Source organism: Asterias amurensis, chromosome 4 (assembly GCF_032118995.1).
Source record: "Asterias amurensis chromosome 4, ASM3211899v1".
Taxonomy (NCBI): Eukaryota; Metazoa; Echinodermata; class Asteroidea; order Forcipulatida; family Asteriidae; genus Asterias; species Asterias amurensis.
This window is the reverse complement of record NC_092651.1, coordinates 5263532-5284156: the sequence shown is the minus strand read 5'-3', so window position 1 is coordinate 5284156 and position 20625 is coordinate 5263532. Positions and strand designations below refer to the sequence as shown.

At 39.7% G+C, this 20625-nt stretch overlaps 1 protein-coding gene across 1 annotated transcript in view; it reads left to right on the top strand.

Annotated features, from left to right (window-relative positions):
• Nucleotides 1-873: 873 nt before the first annotated feature.
• LOC139935814 (alpha-1,3-mannosyl-glycoprotein 4-beta-N-acetylglucosaminyltransferase A-like) overlaps nt 874-20625 on the top strand; it is a 34580-nt gene continuing 14828 nt past the window's right edge. The window contains exons 1-8 of the mRNA XM_071930411.1: nt 874-2052; nt 4911-5111; nt 6348-6497; nt 9777-9910; nt 16455-16501; nt 18688-18801; nt 19102-19177; nt 20072-20186. Coding sequence (XP_071786512.1) covers nt 1935-2052; nt 4911-5111; nt 6348-6497; nt 9777-9910; nt 16455-16501; nt 18688-18801; nt 19102-19177; nt 20072-20186 — 955 coding nt within the window. The 5' untranslated portion in view covers nt 874-1934. The remainder of the gene's footprint in view (nt 2053-4910; nt 5112-6347; nt 6498-9776; nt 9911-16454; nt 16502-18687; nt 18802-19101; nt 19178-20071; nt 20187-20625) is intronic.

Here is a 20625-nt window from a genome sequence, read left to right as displayed (position 1 = left end):
CTGAAAATTTGACAATTTTTTTGCGGAATTTGTTTAACTTGGCCAAGTTGTATACAGCCGCCCTCTGGAATAGTGACCTTGGATTAAACAATAGCCTCTCTCTGGAATGGGAAAAGGTATACACCTTGGTTATGTTACTGACTTATTAGAAGTCAAATTGTGTTCAGCACCCCTCTGGTAAAGAAAAAGGACTACACCTTAATTGGTTTGATCGTTCCCTCGGAAAGCTGAGAGAGAAAAACAACTAAAAAGTTAACACAGCGCCGCATGATGCCCAAGACGTAGACTGCTCACAAGACTAGTCTAGATCTCAAGCTCACCAGTCAAGTTGGTTAAATATAGCCGTAAGAGGGCGCGCTTTAGCGATTTGCAACTTACGTCTTGGGCCAAGACTAGGCATTCTGTCTCTCTTTTTCGAGATCGTACACCACTGAATACGAGGTTGTATATAAGTGCTTTGGCGTGCATATGGCGTTCACATCACGATCACAACGCCAGTCTAGATGCGAGATCGACTAACGACTCTGGGAAGGAGGACGAATGCGTATGTGTCACTTTTTGTCTTGCACAATCTTCAAATTGCCCTGCTAACTCAGGGGATTTTAACTCGGAAGTTTCGTTTTGTTTTGTTGTTAGATCTGTCTTCAACAATTTCATTTTCATGGTTTTGATATAAGTAATAATATTCATGATTTCCAGGGCACACAATTTTATTTTACCTCCATGCATAAATTAAGATCTGTCTCACAATAATTATGGAGGAATAAGTTATTCATGCAACATGCCATAATCAAAAATCAGCAGCAAATTTCAGATTGCGCAAGATCACTAAATTGCGCAAACCGCCGCCCGGTGCGCAGCAGTACCGTTTGAGCTAGTTGGTGGTGGTTGTTTCCGATGTGCATAGATGTGGGATATGAAAGATGGAATGATGATCAAGAACAACCTGAATTTTCTCAGAGATGTCAAATGATTCTTCAATCATAAATTATCTTCTCCATTATGTTCATGCTACCATCGTAATGAGTGAATGTTGATGTGTGACGAAAACCGTTACTAGCAGCCTTTCAATTTGGTCTACACAAATTCACACTGACTGCGGCCCACACTGCTGTACGCGCGCCCGGCCTTTTGAACGAACGAGGAACACAGGGATTTCCGCTAGCAAGCTTCGATTGACTGAAACCAAAACAGCTAAGTTCATCAGCAGTTTTCTTCATCCTTTCTTCATCCTTTCTTCATAATGACCCAAGGAGAAGGACTGCCAAGGACTAAGTAAGGCAAACTGAAGTACTACACAGGAAAATGCAGACACTTTTGTTGGGAGACGAGGGTGATGTTTTGCTTTTAAGATTTAATGATACTTTTTATAATATAGGCCCAACAAAGACGTGTTGTGCCGTCACAATTTATCATGATTAGTGCAATTTTCAGGACTAGTTTTAGACAGTGGTGTTTGCTAGCTTTTTAATGACTTTGCAATACCAGGCATCCCATCACCAGTGATCTTCACTTTGTTTGTCAACCACTGCGACGGGGACCATCATGACCATTGATTGTGATCGTCAATGATAATGATTGTGACAATTTTGAAAAGTCTGGTGCTGAAACAAGGAGATACTTTTGAGTCCCTGTCCACGTGCCTACTGGATGATGCAATGTAACTGTTTGAAGACAAATATGTTCGTCTTGTGTATGTTTTAGTAAAATATTTGAATGAAGAGTTAAGATAAAGTCAACTGCACTACCTAGTCAGCTAGTGCTACAACTGTCATCTGGTCATAATAATTTATACAGGCATAGAGAAAACTTCATTTTGCACTAGACATCCATCAAACATTCGTCAGGACTCGTATCAACATGTGTGCGTAGCTGACCCTCGTCACCACTACTTCGGTGCACTAACATTTGTACGTGTTTGAGACTGAGACTTAATGGTCTCACGGCTGTCTCTCAAAATCACCTCCATGGGTCCCAGAACACCAAAATTTTGGCTGGTGTTCTGCACGGCATTTTTGACCCTTTCATTTTTGGCTGTGGTGAATCGCAATGGTGAGTATGAATGGGGGATAACTTTATGTATGGGGTCACCATTTTTTCACTCATTTTTACAAAAGGGATATCTCACTGAGGTAGTAATCGATTGAAAAAGTGGTGGCGCCATACGGAAACTTTTCCTAAATGGGTTGAATTGAAACACAAATTTAATTCTATTTTTAATTTCCTAAATCATATTGGTATTTTATAACGCCTCCCTGTAATTTCTGCTTCTTCATTTTATAATGGACTAACTGAAAACAAATGTTACAGGAGAAACAATTATTTAGTTCCTTATAGTTATACCATGAAATGATAATCTCTAAATGAGTTGGAGTGGTTCTGAAAAGAACCGTTGGTTTCAACTCAACGTTTCAATCAGTATGCTCTGATCGTCATCCGGAGAAGATTATCATTACACGGTATTACCACAAACCTTTATTCGTATTGCCACCATTCAAAGTTTCAAATCATCAACAAACCTTCAATGTGCATTTTTCCAATAGTTGAAACATTATGCTGTTGCTTAAAGGATTCGGTACTTTTTCAAAATGTCCACAGATTTACATTAAACTTGCAGAGTTTGAAGACAATGATAGTGGAAAGCTTCCCTTCAAATATTACTAACTAAGGTTGTGTAGTTTTTGAGAAATGAGTAAAAGAAAACACAAAATAGTTTTGGTCTCATGGGACCAAAATTATTTTAGCATGTAAAGTCCCCTAAACCAGTTATGATATTATACCAAAACCATAGCATAACTGGTTAATACGTTTTTACATGCTAAAACTGAGACGAAAATTATTACTTTTACTCATTTCTCAAAAACTACAGCACCTCAGTAATTAAAATTTCAAGGGAAGCTTTCTACTATCATAATCTTCAAACTGTGTAAGTTAAATATAAATCTGTGGACATTGGTTTTTTTGTTAGGAAAAAGTATCCCTTTAAAAATCGAAATCCCTTTAAAAATCCCTTTAAAAATTGAATGAGAAGTTTACCCCTTTTTAAGATGAATTAGTATGACGCATGCTGGTATTTTGAGTTTGTGTACTGAGTCGAGTGAGTCAGAGATAAGTTCCACCATCTGAACAAGCTACTGAGTGGGAATAGAAAGCATTTGATAGCTGTTCCGCCCGGATATCAGACAACTCGTCCGTCGGACAACTCGGCGGTTCAGACAACTCGACTTTGAGACAACTCTAGTCAATCCTAACCCAAACCCTGACCCTACCCTACCCCCTCCCCCCCCCCCTTCCCGGCCCTGTGCGCGCCCCGTGCGGAGGCCCCCATCACGGCCGTTCGTCGACTTGTCTTGGTCCGACGAGTTGGCCGAACGGTCGAGCTGTCTCAACTGTCGAGTTGTCCGAACGGTCAAGCATGTCGAGCTGTCTTGACTGTCCAGTTGTCCGGACGGTCGAGTTGTCCGACGGATGAGTTGTCTGAACACCGCTGTTCCAACCCATGCTGTACAAATGTAAATTTCAGTGGGTTATCATGGTTATAGGGCGCATGTTAAGTGTTCACAATTTAATTGACGGGGTCCAAAGTGTTTTGTACACCCGAAGAGGAAAATGGCACCTGAGGCGGTAAACAAAGCCAATGGACCCCCATTACAGCTTGCAACAATTATTTTGTTTTAAAAACAAAACTCATGTTACCCTCCGCACTGTGCAGCCATGGAAAATGGGTCTTTGTTTCACATCACGTGATGGTTCTCATCCAATAAAACTTCACAACTTGTTACCGAGAGTTGTTAATCTATTGAATAATTCAGATTTGTGTTCATGTCTGGCAGTGCAGCTATCTTCAATTATGAAGGCTAGAAATGAAGAAGAAGAAATGACTGTGTAGAGTTCTGAAACTAACTTTTATCTCTAGAGGGAATCACAATCATAAAACAGTTGTCAACATTACGTCTTTACAATTTTTTTTTAAAAAGGTCTTTAAAAATAATTTTGGCCATGTCATGGCCGAGCGTTTAAGAGCACTGGATTCAAGCTCTGGTGTTTGATCAGCAGAGTGTGGGTTCGAATCCCGGTCGTGACACTTGCTATGTAAAATTAGGCTTTCTGCTCTACCGGCCAGGCTTCAGACTGATGATACCCAAGCCTACATCCGTATGGACTGTAAAAGGGGTAACCTTGTTTCAGCCCTAGGAGTAGGTGGCAATGGCCTCTGGAAAAATAACTGTAGCCCACACCTTGAAGTGGCCTTCAGGCCTTGTGGGTCTGGCGACTTGCATAAAATAAAAAAGTTTAAAACAAATTGTAACTTGGAATGTACAGTAGTAGGCTACTTGTTTGTTGTATAATGTTATTTTAACACCCCTTGCAAGTATTCTGCCTGCTCATTGGTTTAGAGCGCGTCACATGACATGTCTTAGTTTTGCTAGACGACAGCCGTGTGATAGTGCGTCGGTTTGCCATGCGCTAGTCTGAAGACTAGCACACGGCGTGCAGTACCCAGACGTCCGTTGCGTGTACGAGGATGATAAATTAATAGTCTGTAACCATTTCGGATTGCACGACACTACATGCAGCACAGTAAAAGTGTTTGCAATCTGTATTCGCGATGTCCGTGGATTGTAGCATTCAGGTCTGTAACTTAATAATAATAGTACAGTATTTAGAAATGTTTGGGGTGTTATAAAACAAATATTGACTGCTTTTACTCGTGCAATGGTTAAAAACTATGACTCCCTCGGTGATCCCGGTAGCGTTCTGGTTTCCCTCGGCTTCACCTCGGGAAAATAGAACGCTCCCGGGGATCACCTCGGGAGTCATTGTTTTAACCATAGCACTCGAAGCAGTCAATATTTGTATAATATATGAAATGTGTTGTTCCTTGGTCAATATAATTTTGTTTCACTTAGATGAAAATGGAGAGTATGAGTATACTGTTCGTCTTGAGGAGTTAAATGTCCGTCTGCGTAACACAGAACTTCAAAGTGAAACAAGAAAGGCAGAAGTGAGACACCTTCAACGAGAAATTCACAAGATGAGAGAAGATGTTAAGCGGCAAAACATGAGTGGTCCATCCTTGCAGTATGATACCAACCATGACAAGTTAGCAAGTAAGTACTTTTCTATTAATGTAGTTTGCTTTTAAAATAATAATTATAATCATGTCTACTTTTAAAGCGCTCAGGTCCGTCACGCTGTGACGCTCATGGCGCTTCAACATTATTACCCATACACAAATATAACATGGTTTGAGGGTGACAAGTGGATATTAGCTCACGGAGATATTGGAAGTTGACAAACTAGTTTGTCAAGTTCCTATATCAAGGGGAGCTAATGTGGACTTAGTCAGGCGAAATAAGACATGTTATTTGTTTTTACTATACTTCATAAATATTAAGTTACCAAAACATGATTTGGAGCAAGGGAAAATGACGACTGTGAAATAAAATGCACATGATAAGTTTGTGTATTGGATGTCGCTAGAGAGAGCGATGTTTGTGTGTGTAAATCTACAAAACAGCACCACGATTGTAACAGGTAAAGCACATGACAAGTAGAATAGCTGTTCTACTTGTCGTGCGCATTTCCCATGTGCGTGATTACTCGCGTGCACGCTTGGTAATTAGCAAAAATAACACCTGGCATGTGACGATGAATGGACCAATGAGAACTCGACTCTAGGTCATGAATATTGTATGAGGTGTAGTAATAGTTGATACAGTAGCTAATTAATTACAATAAAAAAGATCAACACAGCTGTTGGAACCATTCAATATTTAAATACCCATGAAGATGGCGATGTTTCTTGATGGGTTTTATATAATTTATATTTAAACAGATGTAAGCAATTAAATGGAGAGCTGACATTGGTTGTAATGTAAAAAATTACACCAATTCTTGTACATGTAGTTGCTCATAAATAAAAAAAACCAGTCCACACCAGCTTGGTTCAAACAAATACATAGTGTCATTTTTTTGTACGAAACTTGTTTACTACAGTTCATTTGTCAAGTGCAAAAATGTGATGATTTTAAACAGTATGTATTTCAAAAATACGGGTAAAAAAAAGAGGCAAGTTTAACATCTACAGTATTATATATCGTTGCGGTACCCGCTGCCAAAACATAGGATTCGAACTGTCTCTGGCTACCAGGCAATCTCGGTAGTCTAGTTGGTAAGACACTGCTCTAGAATTGCAAGGGTCGTGGGTTCGAATCCCAGCCGAGTAATATGCCTGTGATATTTTTCCACAGGACTCGGGGAAAGTACTGAGTATACAATGGTAACATACATCGGTGTATGGGTAAAACAATTTTTCTTTAATATAGTATGTATTTCATTTGTAGAATTGCGGTCGCAGCTGTTACAAGGACAAAACAATCGGAATAATAGCATGATGTACATCTTACCCACAATCCTCCAGTATATGCCTCACCTGATTGGCAAACCAGACAGTCTGGAACCTGCACTCCATTTATCCAAAGGCACTGCACAAGGTGAGTTTAGCACAGAGAGTTATTTAGAAGAACTAGAGGGCGCACTGACCTATATACGCGACCCGGCCTGCGTGCAGGCGACCATTTTCTAAGTTGACAAAACTGGCATCGCACAGCGTGTGTTTGTGCAACCATTTTCTAAGTTGACAAAACAGCATCGCATAGCGTTCAATAAAAACAAACTCCACCATGTGTTTGATATTCCACGCGCATACAGAATGGCGCACGCGTGTCTCCTTGCTGTCCCATCGCGTTTGTGCAAGAAGCATCACCAGTGCGCCCTCTAGTTTTATATAACTCTATGGTTCGGCAGAAATATTGTTCTTGAAGAGACGTTGCCTTGAATCGGGCGAGTTGGTCTATGAAAAGCGTTTGAAACCATTTTTCATAAAATGCATTTGGTTAGAAAGATGTTTCAAAAGTAGAAAAGTATAACGATCCACACAAATTTGCATGGTTTTCCGTATACGTCTTAAACTAACTTGGCACGCCATTTTGTGGAGTCAAGTTTTGTGATTGCAAGCAGCTACCGAGTGGATGCTCAGATGACCTCGATGGCCAGGAAGTTCACTCCCACGGTTTCCCTGATGCTTATTCTTACATCGTTTATAACAAATGTGTGTTAGATCCCCCTCCCTCCCCCCAATCGTTTATAACAAACGTGTGTGTGATAAACAAATGCTATAGATCCCCCTCTCTCCCCCCCCCCCCATATTGAAGTTAAGTGCAAGTATTTTGGGGTGTGAATGTGTTGTTTCCGAGCTAAATTTACTTGTAGAAGTCTCGGCTGGAGGGGTTGAGTCGAACAGCTGATGCTCCAAACAGGGGTAGAGCACACTCAATCAGAGAAGGCAAACACAAAGGTTGGGTTCAGGAACTCGACTGACTGGTGGCTTGGTCGCCCGAGAGCAGTGGTTGAGCCTTGGACATGCATGGCTAGTTAATTGCATTACCCAAGCTCACTACAAATAAGTAAATAGAAGGGTAGCGACGAGTTCTTCAACTGCCGTTTCAAACCGCCCATGCGATAAAGGCCCTTCGTTGAGCAACGAGTCACTAGTCTTTTATTCCCATTCATTAATGCCTTTTTGGTTAAAAGGTGTAATAATGTAATGTTTTCCGACGTCCTTGAGCTCCTTACATCTGATACTTTTTTAAGACTGAGACAGTTTTCGGATAATATGCATTCCCGTGCGTAGTACGCATCTAAACGTATAGAAACAACCGGTTAGAAACAGCTCCAGCTGGTCGTTATCAACCATTTAAACACCCTCACATGACATGCTCTACACCAATAGGAATAGCAAAATAATAATAATAAATACAAAGTTCTTATAAAGCGCAGATATCCTAGACACTAAATCAAGGCGCTGAACAAATAGAGAATTAACAAAAAACAAACTTTTGAATGTCACTATTGAGACTGGCAGATTTCAGGAGGGAGTTTGTTCTAAGCTTGGGCGATATCACGGTATTATCAAATATCGCGATATTAATTTGGAAACGATTTTGATATATCGGATGGATTTGGTTTTAATTGAAATATCGATATATCGCGATATGTCGCGATAATCGCGATAATCGCGATATATCGCAATATCAATTAAATATCGCGATGTATTTGCTAGCTGAGACATCTTGCACCCCATAGGTTTGGAGTAAAACCAGAAGAATAGGTCATTAGAACACCTCTCTTAAGTTATGACTGTCTCTTCTACAACTTTCACTTGGAGTTTGAAGACTGATGATGTCAAATTTCATTAATCGCGATTATATCGAATATCGCGATATATTGTCGGCGATATATCGTGAATAAAATAAATCGATATCGCTCAAGCTTAGTTTGTTCCATAGGTCACCGCTGCTTACTCGCTGACAGTTAGAAAATGTTGAAGAGCGCCCTCTTGTGTCGAAATCGTAAACAAAACATAGCCTTTAATACAACCGTTGAAAACGATTCGGGGTCATCGCGATCTTCGACCAATTAAAAGCCAAGATGGAAAACTAAACATGAAAATGCAACAAAGTTAGTTGCAATGGTGGGATTTTGAGTCAAATTGATCCTTCAAAACCTACGTAATGTGAATTTTCTTGATGAGAAATAGACCTCACACGTAAGCAATATATTTGTAACAACTAATGTATTCCACTCAGAATTGAGAGAGAAAACCCTTTGAAAACAATTCCCTGTTTATTGTTGTAACACATGACGACGCTCTGGTGAAGCATTTTCATCAAGAGTCAACGCACACAAGCAATGAGCAACGTGTGCATGGTAATAAACATTGTGCGTTCAAGTATGCGTTTGTTTAGTTTGTATGTGAAACATGTGGGCACTGTGGAAGCGAAGTAGTCGGCTGCGTCAGAAAAACAAGGGGGGGGAATCCCACTGATTTTGATTAATCCAGAGGGTTTCGTGCTATATACGTGTAAACAGAATAATTTGGTAGAATCATAATTTTCCTCTACCATGTCTACAGCAAACATTGTTTTAAGGGGCAATTCCACGGTAAAGGAAGGAAGTTTTGACTCATTAAACAACATTTAAATCGTGGATATCTTTAACAGTTTAATTAGTTTCATCAAGCAAATGTCACAGTTTCTTTTATAAATGACTGCCTTCAAAATGGCCTCCTCTTTTTTGGCTGAAAAACTTTTAGTTTATTAGATATGAATATTAATAAGGTCGGTAACGGAAGGACGGCAATGGTGTCCTTCCGTTACCGACCTTATTAATATTCATACTTTATTAACTAAAAGTTTTTCAGCCAAAAAAGAGGAAGCCATTTTGAAGGCAGTCATTACAAAAGAAACTGTGACATTTGCTTGATGAAACTAATTAAACTGTTAAAGATATACATGATTTAAATGTTGTTTAATGAGTCGAAACGGTCTTCCGTTACCGTGGGAATTGCCCTCGAAGGGAAATTCAATTTTACTCACAAACGCCAACAAAACTCATGGTTGACGTCCGATTTGGTCTCGGTTTTAAGTCATAGAAACATGCACAAAACAGCGACGGGGTCACTGCTATAAATAATTCATCTCATGTTGAACTTCGTTAAAATCTCGCGCATGCGCAAAACTATTTGGCACTCGATATAGAGCTCTGAACAGCGGTGAGGTGTGGGCCGCTATAACCAATGGCACCCTGACCAACCACTTTCTTACAGATGGTGGGAGTAAGTGTTGTAAGTGATGCAAAACTGTCTGAAGTATTTATGAACGTCAGCTATTAGTTTGAAAATCCCGGTAATTTCTATCTACTTGGTTACACAGTGTCCATTGTTATTGGTGTGCCAACGATTAAGCGAGATGTGGAAAGCTACATCATGGAGACACTTTCATCGCTGGTTGCAGGTTTGTCAACTGAAGAGAAACTGGAATGCTTGATTGTGGTTTTTATCGCAGAGGTAAGTAGACCAATTTTACATGTCAAATGTTCAAGAGGCTTTTAAAGGCACTGGATATACTATTGGTATTTACTCAAAACAATTATTAGCATAAAACCTTACTTAGAAGCGAGTAATGGGGAGAGGTTGATAGTATAAAACATACTTGAGAAAGAAGAAATTTTTGACGAATTTGATTTCCAGACCTCAGATTTAGAATTTAGGTGGTAACGAGCAATGGAGAGCTGTTGATAGTATAAACACATTGTGAGAAACAGCTCGCTCTGAAGTAACATATTTTTTGAGAAAGAAGTAGTTTCTCACTAAAATATTTTAATTTAATTTGAGACCTCAGCTGAGGTCTCGAATTCAAGCATCTGTCAAGGGTGTTTTTTCTTCCATTATTATCTCGCAACTTTGACGACCAATGAGTTCAAATTTTCACAGATTGTTTTATGCATGTTGAGATACATCTAGTAAGAAGACTGATCTTTGACAATTGCCAAAGGTGTCCAGTGCCTTTAAAAGTCAGTGCACAGTGGATTGTAAATTTAACCTTATTGGCATTGATGGTGACTAAACAGGCTATGGCAAGCTTGGCTGGGTATGGTTTAACTAACTGGACAGCAATGCGTAACACTCCCTATTAACAGGCAATCTAGTCAATAAATGTTTAGCTTATAGTATGCATTTTCTTTAAACATTTTAAATAATCAACAACATGCAATGAAGAAACACCCCCCCCCCCCCCCACTAATAAAAAAAGAACAAGTACAAAGAAGTTGTAGTTTCGTACTGTACTTTTACTGTGGCAAGGTTGTGTGGGAAATCCTCTACATTTAGATGTAACAGTTATTTGCCACGATTAGGTTCAAACTCGCAGTTGGAAAAACTCCCCCTGTGGGATGTCATATGATTACAGGTTTTCCCGCACCAACTCTGGACTTGGTCGCCACCCTCTACTGTACCCTATACAGTATTACGCTCCTCACCTCCCCTGTGTTTCTGAGTGTTCCGCTGCAGAGTGTTGATGAAAGTCGCTTGCCCCTGCCCCCTTCTGCCAGTTTTCTTGGGTTAGCTTCCACATAATGGTGTCATGAGATGCCAGCTTAAGGTGGTGGATGCATTGTTTCGCTGCAGAGTGTTAATGAAAGTAGCTCACATGCCCCCTTCTGCCAGTTTCCTTGGGATTAGCTTCCACATAATGGTGTCATGAGATGCCAGCTTAAGGTGGTGGATGCATTGTTTCGCTGCAGAGTGTTAATGAAAGTGGCTCACATGCCCCCTTCTGGCAGTTTCCTTGGGGTTAGCTTCCACATAATGGTGTCATGAGATGCCAGCTTAAGGTGGTGGATGCATTGTTTCGCTACAGAGTGTTAATGAAAGTGGCTCACATGCCCCCTTCTGGCAGTTTCCTTGGGGTTAGCTTCCACATAATGGTGTCATGAGATGCCAGCTTAAGGTGGTGGATGCATTGTTTCGCTACAGAGTGTTAATGAAAGTGGCTCACATGCCCCCTTCTGGCAGTTTTCTTGGGTTAGCTTCCACATAATGGTGTCATGAGATGCCAGCTTAAGGTGGTGGATGCATTGTTTCGCTACAGAGTGTTAATGAAAGTGGCTCACATGCCCCCTTCTGCCAGTTTTCTTGGGTTAGCTTCCACATAATGGTGTCATGGGATAACAGCTTAAGGTGGTGGATGCATTGTTTCGCTGCAGAGTGTTAATGAAAGTGGCTCACATGCCCCCTTCTGGCAGTTTCCTTGGGGTTAGCTTCCACGTAATGGTGTCATGAGATGCCAGCTTAAGGTGGTGGATGCATTGTTTCGCTGCAGGGTTTATTTGATGTGGCTCACATGCCCCCTTCTGCCAGTTCTCTAGGGTTAGCTTCCACATAATGGTGTCATGAGTTGCCAGCTTAAGGTGGTGGATGCATTGTTTCGCTGCAGAGTTTATTTGATGTGGCTCACATGCCCCCTTCTGCCAGTTCCCTAGGGTTAGCTTCCACATAATGGTGTCATGGGATAACAGCTTAAGGTGGTGGATGCATTGTTCCGCTGCAGAGTTTATTTGATGTGGCTCACATGCCCCCTTCTGCCAGTTCCCTAGGGTTAGCTTCCACATAATGGTGTCATGGGATAACAGCTTAAGGTGGTGGATGCATTGTTTCGCTGCAGAGTGTTAATGAAAGTGGCTCACATGCCCCCTTCTGGCAGTTTCCTTGGGGTTAGCTTCCACGTAATGGTGTCATGAGATGCCAGCTTAAGGTGGTGGATGCATTGTTTCGCTGCAGGGTTTATTTGATGTGGCTCACATGCCCCCTTCTGCCAGTTCTCTAGGGTTAGCTTCCACATAATGGTGTCATGAGTTGCCAGCTTAAGGTGGTGGATGCATTGTTTCGCTGCAGAGTTTATTTGATGTGGCTCACATGCCCCCTTCTGCCAGTTCCCTAGGGTTAGCCTCCACATAATGGTGTCATGGGATAACAGCTTAAGGTGGTGGATGCATTGTTCCGCTGCAGAGTGTTAATGAAAGAAGCTTGCCCTGCCCCCTTCTGCCAGATCCCTAGGGTTACTTCCCCATGATGATATCATTGGACGACAGCTCTTAAGGTGGTGGATGCAGTGGACTGCCAGCCCCATCCTCCTTTCCATGATCATAACAGAGATACATGGAAGGTCTCCCTACAAGTCAATGTTGTGGATATGGTCTTCCCAGGTAATGGCCAGAGGTAAGCATCCTGGTGTAGATGCCATCAAGTGACTACTTTTGCTGCACATGAGGGTCTAAAGTTTTTTCGTTGCTGAGCTTGTCCTTCTACACCTTGTTTATGTTCATGCCAGGGCATGTGCCAGGCTTCTCGGGTCACTCTTTCCTCACAGTACATGTAGCTCCTGCTGTCTGTTGCTGCTTTTGGCCTTCATGTAGTCTTCCATGGAGACTGGTCCATCAGATATGGGGAGTTCTTGCAAGACTGGGGAGATCAGCTCATCCACGTTGTCTACTTGTGGATGGCTGCCATGGGACAATCCTCTTCCCCCACAGGCTGAGCCACACAGTAGCTGCCACCACCATGAATGTTCGACGATCCGAGCCCAGGGAGTTACGTACATTAGACCTCACAGTTGATGATGCTCTTCTCCCACTTCTATTTACCGAGATGTAGTCAATCTTGTGTAGCATCTCATATGGAGACTTTGCGGTCCATACCTTCCACCAAGTCTTCTTCGGGCCCTTCAGCAAACCTTACAAATACTTTTGTGTCTAAACCTTGTCTATCTTTGAACTGTGGTAACTTGGGCGACTGAGTCATACTCCTACCATTTGCTCTAAAACTGGTGTAACATGTTAGGTGACTAGCATTTCTTCTACTCTTTAAAGGAACACGTTGCCTTGGATCGGTCGAGTTGGTCTTTGAAAAGCGTTTGTGACCGTTTGTTATAAAATGCGTATGGTTAGAAAGATGATGTAAAAGTAGAATACAATGATCTACACAAATATGCCTCGAAATTGCGTGGTTTTTATTTTACCTCGTCGAATAACACGGTCGGCCAGTTATGGGAGTCAAAATTTTGACTCCCATAAATGGCCGACCGTGATAGTTCGCGACGTAAAAAGAAAACCGTGCAATTTTGAGTGATACGTTTGTGGATCATTATATTCTACTTTTAAAACATCTTTCTAACCATGTAAATTTCATAACAAACGGTTTCGAACGCTTTTTATAGACCAACTCGTCCGATCCAAGGCAACGTGTTCCTTTAATCTCCTTTAATGATCTTGTTCTAACTGCCTATCTTCTTGATAAGCTCTCTTGCTGCCTCACATTGTATTTTGAGCACACCCTTGACCATATAATGAGGTCTTTTCCTGCTAGTCCTAATCTTTGGCTTTCCAAATACTGCTCAAACTTATTAATTTTGCCCAAATGACTTCAATGTATCAGTCATAGTACAACTGTAACAGTAGATTGGTGATCCTGGTCTTAATAACAGTCTAATAGTCTGACTGAGGCTGCTAGCTAGAGTGGAGATTTAAAACTGTAAAAGTTTTTTGTGGACAAGCCCAAGTGTCACAAAACCAACCTTTATACGCAGTCCTGGATTTTTAGAATAGTGTGGTGATTGTGTAGTAAGTCACTCTGGCATGATGGCATCATTGGTCAGCCGGTGGTTGGCTGACAGTATAGAGTGTTCTGTCAACTGTACCTGACCTTGTCCGTGTTTTGTTCCGTCACTGACTCCGGACTCACCACATTGGCGACAAGGATAACTTTTTCATGTAAGTTTACCTACATACTAGCTACAATGTAGTTGTTAATTACATGTACATGTAGTAAAAAGCGAAGCCAGCACATATTGTTCTCACGAACTTGGGTCCACTACACGGCCTGCTTAAGCTTATGCTTTTACTGCTTAAAGACATTGGACACTATTGGTAATTGTTAAAGACCAGTCTTCCCCACTTGGTGTATCTCAACATACGCATAAAATAACAAACCTGTGAAAATTTGAGCTCAATTGATCGTCAAAGTTGCGAGATAATACTGAAAGAAGAAAAAACCCTTGTCACACGAAGTTGTGTGCTTTCAGATGCTTGATTTCGAGACCTCACAATTCTAAATCGGAGGTCTCGAAATAAAATTCGTGGAAAATTACTTCTTTCTCGAAAACTACATTACCTCAGATGGAGCCGTTTCTCACAATGTTTTATACCATCAACCTCTCCCCATTACTCGTTACCAAATAAGGTTTTGCTAATACAGGTGTAGTTATTTTGAGTAATTACCAATAGTGTCCACTGCCTTTGAGGATTTCCTGAGACATAAATTATTAAATTTTGTAAAGCATTTTCAGGTATTTTAAAGACCGTCGTCGGCTGCCACAAATTTAGAAACATCTCTATATAAATACTGGTAACTGTGATCCAATAATGATGCCATCCTGTTTATGATGTATGATATTTTTGCATGACTTATATACCAAAAATAATCGTTAATCAAATGGATAGATTTTAGTTTCTCCGATGATATCAGGTCTGATATTCTCCTACCTCAGCAGCACAGTGACCTACAGCGTCTGACAACGATTTGGGTACTTTTTGTAACACAACCGCAGATTTACATTAAATGATATTTGGGTTGAACAAAGAATTGACTAGAGTGGGTTTCGAACCAACGACCTCTGGATTAACGTGCCGACGCTCTAACAACTAAGCTATCACGCCCTATGTTGGCGGTGTCCCTATTTTGTCAATATCTTTGTTTAGGGGTGCCAGTCAGAAGCCATACAACCGTTAACTGCCGTGTAGCCAGGGATCACACCCAAATTAGGATACAACCTGGGAAGCGGCAGCCAGGGGATTGCCTTAAGGGATGCAACTTTTTGTTTCAGATAATCAAGATAAACCATTATATTGAAGTGTTGCATAGTACATGTAGTTGTTGAGGTGCTGTAGTAGTCGAGAAATGAGTAAAACTATGTCATGAAAATACATGCTAACATAATTTTCATCTCATAATCACTGAGACGAAAATTATTATCATGATATTGTTTTACTAAATTACTATTTTCCCAAAAACTACAGCACCTCAGCAAGTTATATTTTGCAGGGAAGCTTTCTACTATTATTATCTTCGAACTGTGTAAGTTTAGTGTAAATCTGTAGTCATTGTGTTTTTTGTCTTACAAAAAGTACCCAGACCCTTTAAACAAAGAAATAGGAGCTTCCACTTTGAAATCTTCCCAGGCTGTTAATGATACACTACACAGTAAGAATAATAAGATTCAGACCGGATGGATAAATAGCTGTGAGGATCAATCCTTCAAATTTTTAACAAGAATGCTAAACCTGGAGTCAATTTTAGGCCGTTTTGTTCATCCTATTCAATGTAGTTTTGATATTTTGGAAAAACTAGGAACACTTCTGCTGTTGCTGCTGGCGTCAAAATGAAAATACTATGCTGTAATTTGTTGGATCAAAGCAGCCATACAATTTCAAAGCTCCCACTTATGACTTCACGTGGATGGTGATGATGTAACACAGCTTTTCATGAATCTTTCAAAAAAGCACCGAAGATGGGTTTTCAAAACGATTGTGGGGAAAAAGTGGAAACAAAATATAGCACTTTAATGACTAACTAGTAATAAATTATTATCTTCAAGTACGTGCTAATCCTCCAATCAGATTCTCAGAATGGAGTCTTGATAAAAACCTATATTGCACGGCTAATATCACTACCATGCGAATTGTGTGTTCTATGGTCACGCGCCAAGTTTGCTTGAAGATAAATACGTCTGTGTCCCATATCCATCTCGGCTTTCGGCCTCGTTGGATATGGGATGCAGAAGCGCTATATTTTTTCCGTATTCCACTCGTGTTTGTGTGATAACTTATAGTATCTGCATGAACATTTGTAGCAACAACATCTGATGAAGAAGTTGTTGCAATGAAAGCTGTTGCAGGTATTTAGTTATAATAGTAATACATGTAGTCATTAAAGTACTACATTTTATTTCCTTGTTGTGTTCTATGCTTGGTATTTTATTTTGTCTTATATTTTGCAGGTTGATTTAGAATATGTGAAGAAGGAAGCGGACAGAATTCAATCAAAGTAAGCTTTACCAGTGTTTACAAAGGGACCATTCACAATTATAAATATTTTCACATTGTACAAATGGTACACTGGGGGAGGGGGTTACATGTAATGCCCGCTGTATGCTTTAAAAACAAAGAAAATGAATGTTGATATTTACGCGACTCTCCTTACAAAAATTACTGTGTGATTTTCACCTTTTTTTCTCCTCAAAATCTTGACTACTTGCATTGTATGAAGCTGAAACTTCTACAGGTAAATAAACATATTCACACTAAATATGGGTTCATGTCATGGACAAAAACTTCATCTACAAAAGTTAGGAAAAAAAACAGCCTTTAATAACAATAATAATAATATAGAAGTCTTATATAGCGCACGTATCTACCAAACAAGGTACTCAAGGCGCTGAGTATATACAAACTTTCAGAAAGATAGGTTATTGCAGTGATGAATTCTGAGACCCTATTATTTAGCACCTTATAAGGGTTTACAAGGTGCTACGGTGCATACAGCAGCCACAGCCAGGAACACTTTAAATCACATGCAAGTGTCTATACAAAGACTTGTGTGGAATACTTTAAAGGGGAGGTGTGGGGGTCTTGAAAAGTGTTCTCTTTCTACACTTGTGAAAATGTTGATAGTTACAAACAGTCCCTAGCACGACACTCTCAAAATTTGTCTGCATGCATTGTGTACATAATCGAGGGTGATTTGTTATTTGTTTGATTTTGAATTATTGAGTTTGTTTTGATTACCGTAATTTCCTGCGGATAAGACGCTCGGCCATGTCGGCGGTATCAGAATGTTAGGATCAGAATGAAGATCAGTTTAAGCACGTTTAAAGGCAGTGGACTTTATTAGTATTTATTCAAAATAATTATTCGCATAAAACCTTTCTTGGTTTTAAAGACACTGATCTCTAATGGTAATTGTCAAAGATCAGTCTTCTCACTTGCTGTATCTTAACATACTGTATGCATCAAATAACAAACCTGTGCAAATTTGAGCTCAATTGGTTGTCAAAGTTGGGAGATAATCATGAAAAAAAAACACCCTTGTCACACGAAGTTGGTGCTTTCAGATGCTTGCTTTAAATACCTCAACATCCAATTTGTGGAAAATTACTTCTTTAAATACCTCAACATCCAATTTGTGGAAAATTACTTCTTTCTCGAAAACTACGTTACTTCAGAGGGAGCCGTTTCTGACAAAATTTGATACCATCAACAGCTCCCCATTACTCATCACCAAGTAAGGTTTTATGCTAACAATTATTTTGAGCTTTTAAGCTCACTTAAACCCCCAAAAGGGCCTCTCAAAGGTGATATATCTCAAAGTCAGACTGCGTTTGAAGGTTTGGAGCAATTAATCAAAGTAAAAATATACGGATTCCCTTTGTGTATTCACAAACACCTAATATCTAAAAGCTTGGTGCTGCTTTTTTTTTTTTTTGGGGGGGGGGGTGGGGGGTAATCAATGCCTTGAAATTTTCTTTAGAAATCACACCAGTTCACTGCAATTTATGGACATTTTGGGATGAGTCAAAAAACTGATTTTAACTTGTAAAATTAATTTACTCAGTAGTTTTCAGTCTAACTTGGTACTGTATTCAGATGTTGAAACATTTATTGGTGGCTAAAAAAACTGCTAATATTACGGATGGAAAGTGGTACTTTTATTGGCATTTTATTGACCAAAGTGTTTTAAAGGCAGTGGACACTATTGGTAATTACTCACAATAATTATTAGCGTAAAACCTTAATTGCTAACTACATGTAGTATTGGGTAGAGGTTGATAGTATAAAACATTGTGAGAATCGGCTCCCTCTGAAGTAACGTTGTTTTTGAGAAAGAAGTAATTTTCCTCTAATTTGTTTTTGAGACCTCAGTTTTAGAATTTGAGGTCTCAAAATCAACCATCTTAAAGCACACAACTTCATTAAACAAGGGTATTTTTTTCTTTCATAGTTATCTCGCAACTGCGACGACCAATTTAGCTCAAATGTTCACAGTTTTTTGTTATTTCATGCATATGTTGAGATACACCAAGTGAGAAGACTGGTCTTTGACAATTACCAATAGTGTCCACTGTCTTTAATGCATTGTCTAAGAAGTTACTTTCTTTCACATCATTTGGCCTTCTATACTTTTTCAACTGTATCAATCTTAAAATCTGAACATTAATTTGTTTTTCCATGCAGTTTCCATGCTGAGTTGGATTCCGGTCTTATTGAGGTTATTTCACCAAGAGGTAGCTACTACCCTGACCTGAATGCTGTGCGGGAAACATTTGGTGATACCCAAGAACGAGTAAAGTAAGCGTTACCCTTAAAACTACTTTTTCGCTTTTATTCAGCAAAGCAGTGACAAATCCGTTAAACACTTTACAAAATAAACAGTCGTAATAATTTCGTTTGATGGGTATCTACCTTTTTCTTTGTTGTCAGATAACTTCTTATAAAATCTTTAAGAAGTGTATGGCTTGAGTTATTGACAGGAATCGGAAGACGAAAATCACCCAATAGGGGTGTAGAGAAAGGGAAGGGGAGGGGTTGGAAGGAGATGGGTGGTGGAAAAAAAATTACTACTATATTATCTTTTTTCCACTTATCTAGATGGAGAACGAAGCAAAATTTGGATTTTTCTTATCTTATGATGTATGCACAATCAAGAGGAAAATACTATGTTCAGGTAAATACATATTAATATTAGGTTTTATCATAGAAATATAACCCGGAGAACGCTGAGTGTCTCATTGTGCGTGCGGTTTCATTGTGAGACCATTTTTATGGACACGCGTACAAATTCTTTTGTACATGTGTAGACGTCACATTGACCAATAAAAACACTAGAAACAGTTTATGTGCGATGCAATCTTGCCATTTTGCCATACACGCGTGTCACGTGATGCCCATTTTGCCATACATGCCTGTCCTGCGATGATCTTTTTGCCATACACGCATATCACGCGGTATCGTTACGCCGCGTCGTCAGGCAACACAGAGGGGGGCCGAGCTCAACGTTCTCCAGGTTCTATTTCTATGGGTTTTATATAAGATTGAAAATGTGGCCTTAGTTTTTCAAGTTGACACTCCACATCATTGACCCAAATGTACATTCTTTCCAAGAAGAGATTTCCAATTTGTCATTACTTTCAAATTTATCCTTCAAGCCAAATGACACTATTGGTAATTGTCAAAGAACAGTCTTCTCACTTGGTGTATCTCAACATATACATAAAATGTACATGTATGCATATATAAATTCCTTTGTTGCACAAGTTGTGTGCTTTCAGATGATCGATTTTGAGAGCTCAAAACATAATTTTGAGGTCTCAAAATCAAATTCAAATATTTAAGTGAGAAATTACTTCTTTCTCGAAAACTACGTCACTTCAGAGGGAGCCGTTTCTCACAATGTTTTATACTACATGTATCAACCTCTCCCCATTACTTCTTACCAAGTAAGGTTTTTATGCTTATAATTGTTTTGAGTAATAACCAATAGTGTCCAGTGCCTTTAAGAAGGAAACAACAAAATGGTAATTAACTCCACTTTTATTTGTGTTTTTTTGCTTGATTTTAGCTTGAAGATGATCTAGTGGCTCAGCCTGGGTATTTCACAACAATGAAAACATTTGCAATGCAGCAACAAAACAAAAACTGGCTACTACTAGAATTTTCAGCGTTGGGATTTATTGGTAAGTGCATCTTGTTTGATGCCGCTTTACGCATCATGATTTTTAGTCTTTATTGTCTGACGTTATATTCTCAGAGGTATAAGTATGCTGGCAGTACTCCCTCATGTGAAATCCATATCCGCTGCACTTTCTTTTATTTAATCGGCAAACAAATAATGCAAAATTAAAAATTGTTTTTATGATGGATTTAGGTTTATCATGAAAAGCAAAATCCACACAAAGATATTGAGTATGGGCGAGTCGTGCCTGACAACATACACTATGACAGGAAATCTAACAGTAATCCTACTGCAGCCGTTCACTTGTTCACTACTGCAGCCGTTGGTCCCATGTGTTGTGTAGCTCATGTAAAAGAACCAAGTGCACTTATTGAAAAGAGGAGATTCGCCCGCTGTAGCACCTTGTAAACCCTTATAAGGTGCTAAATAATTGGGTCCCA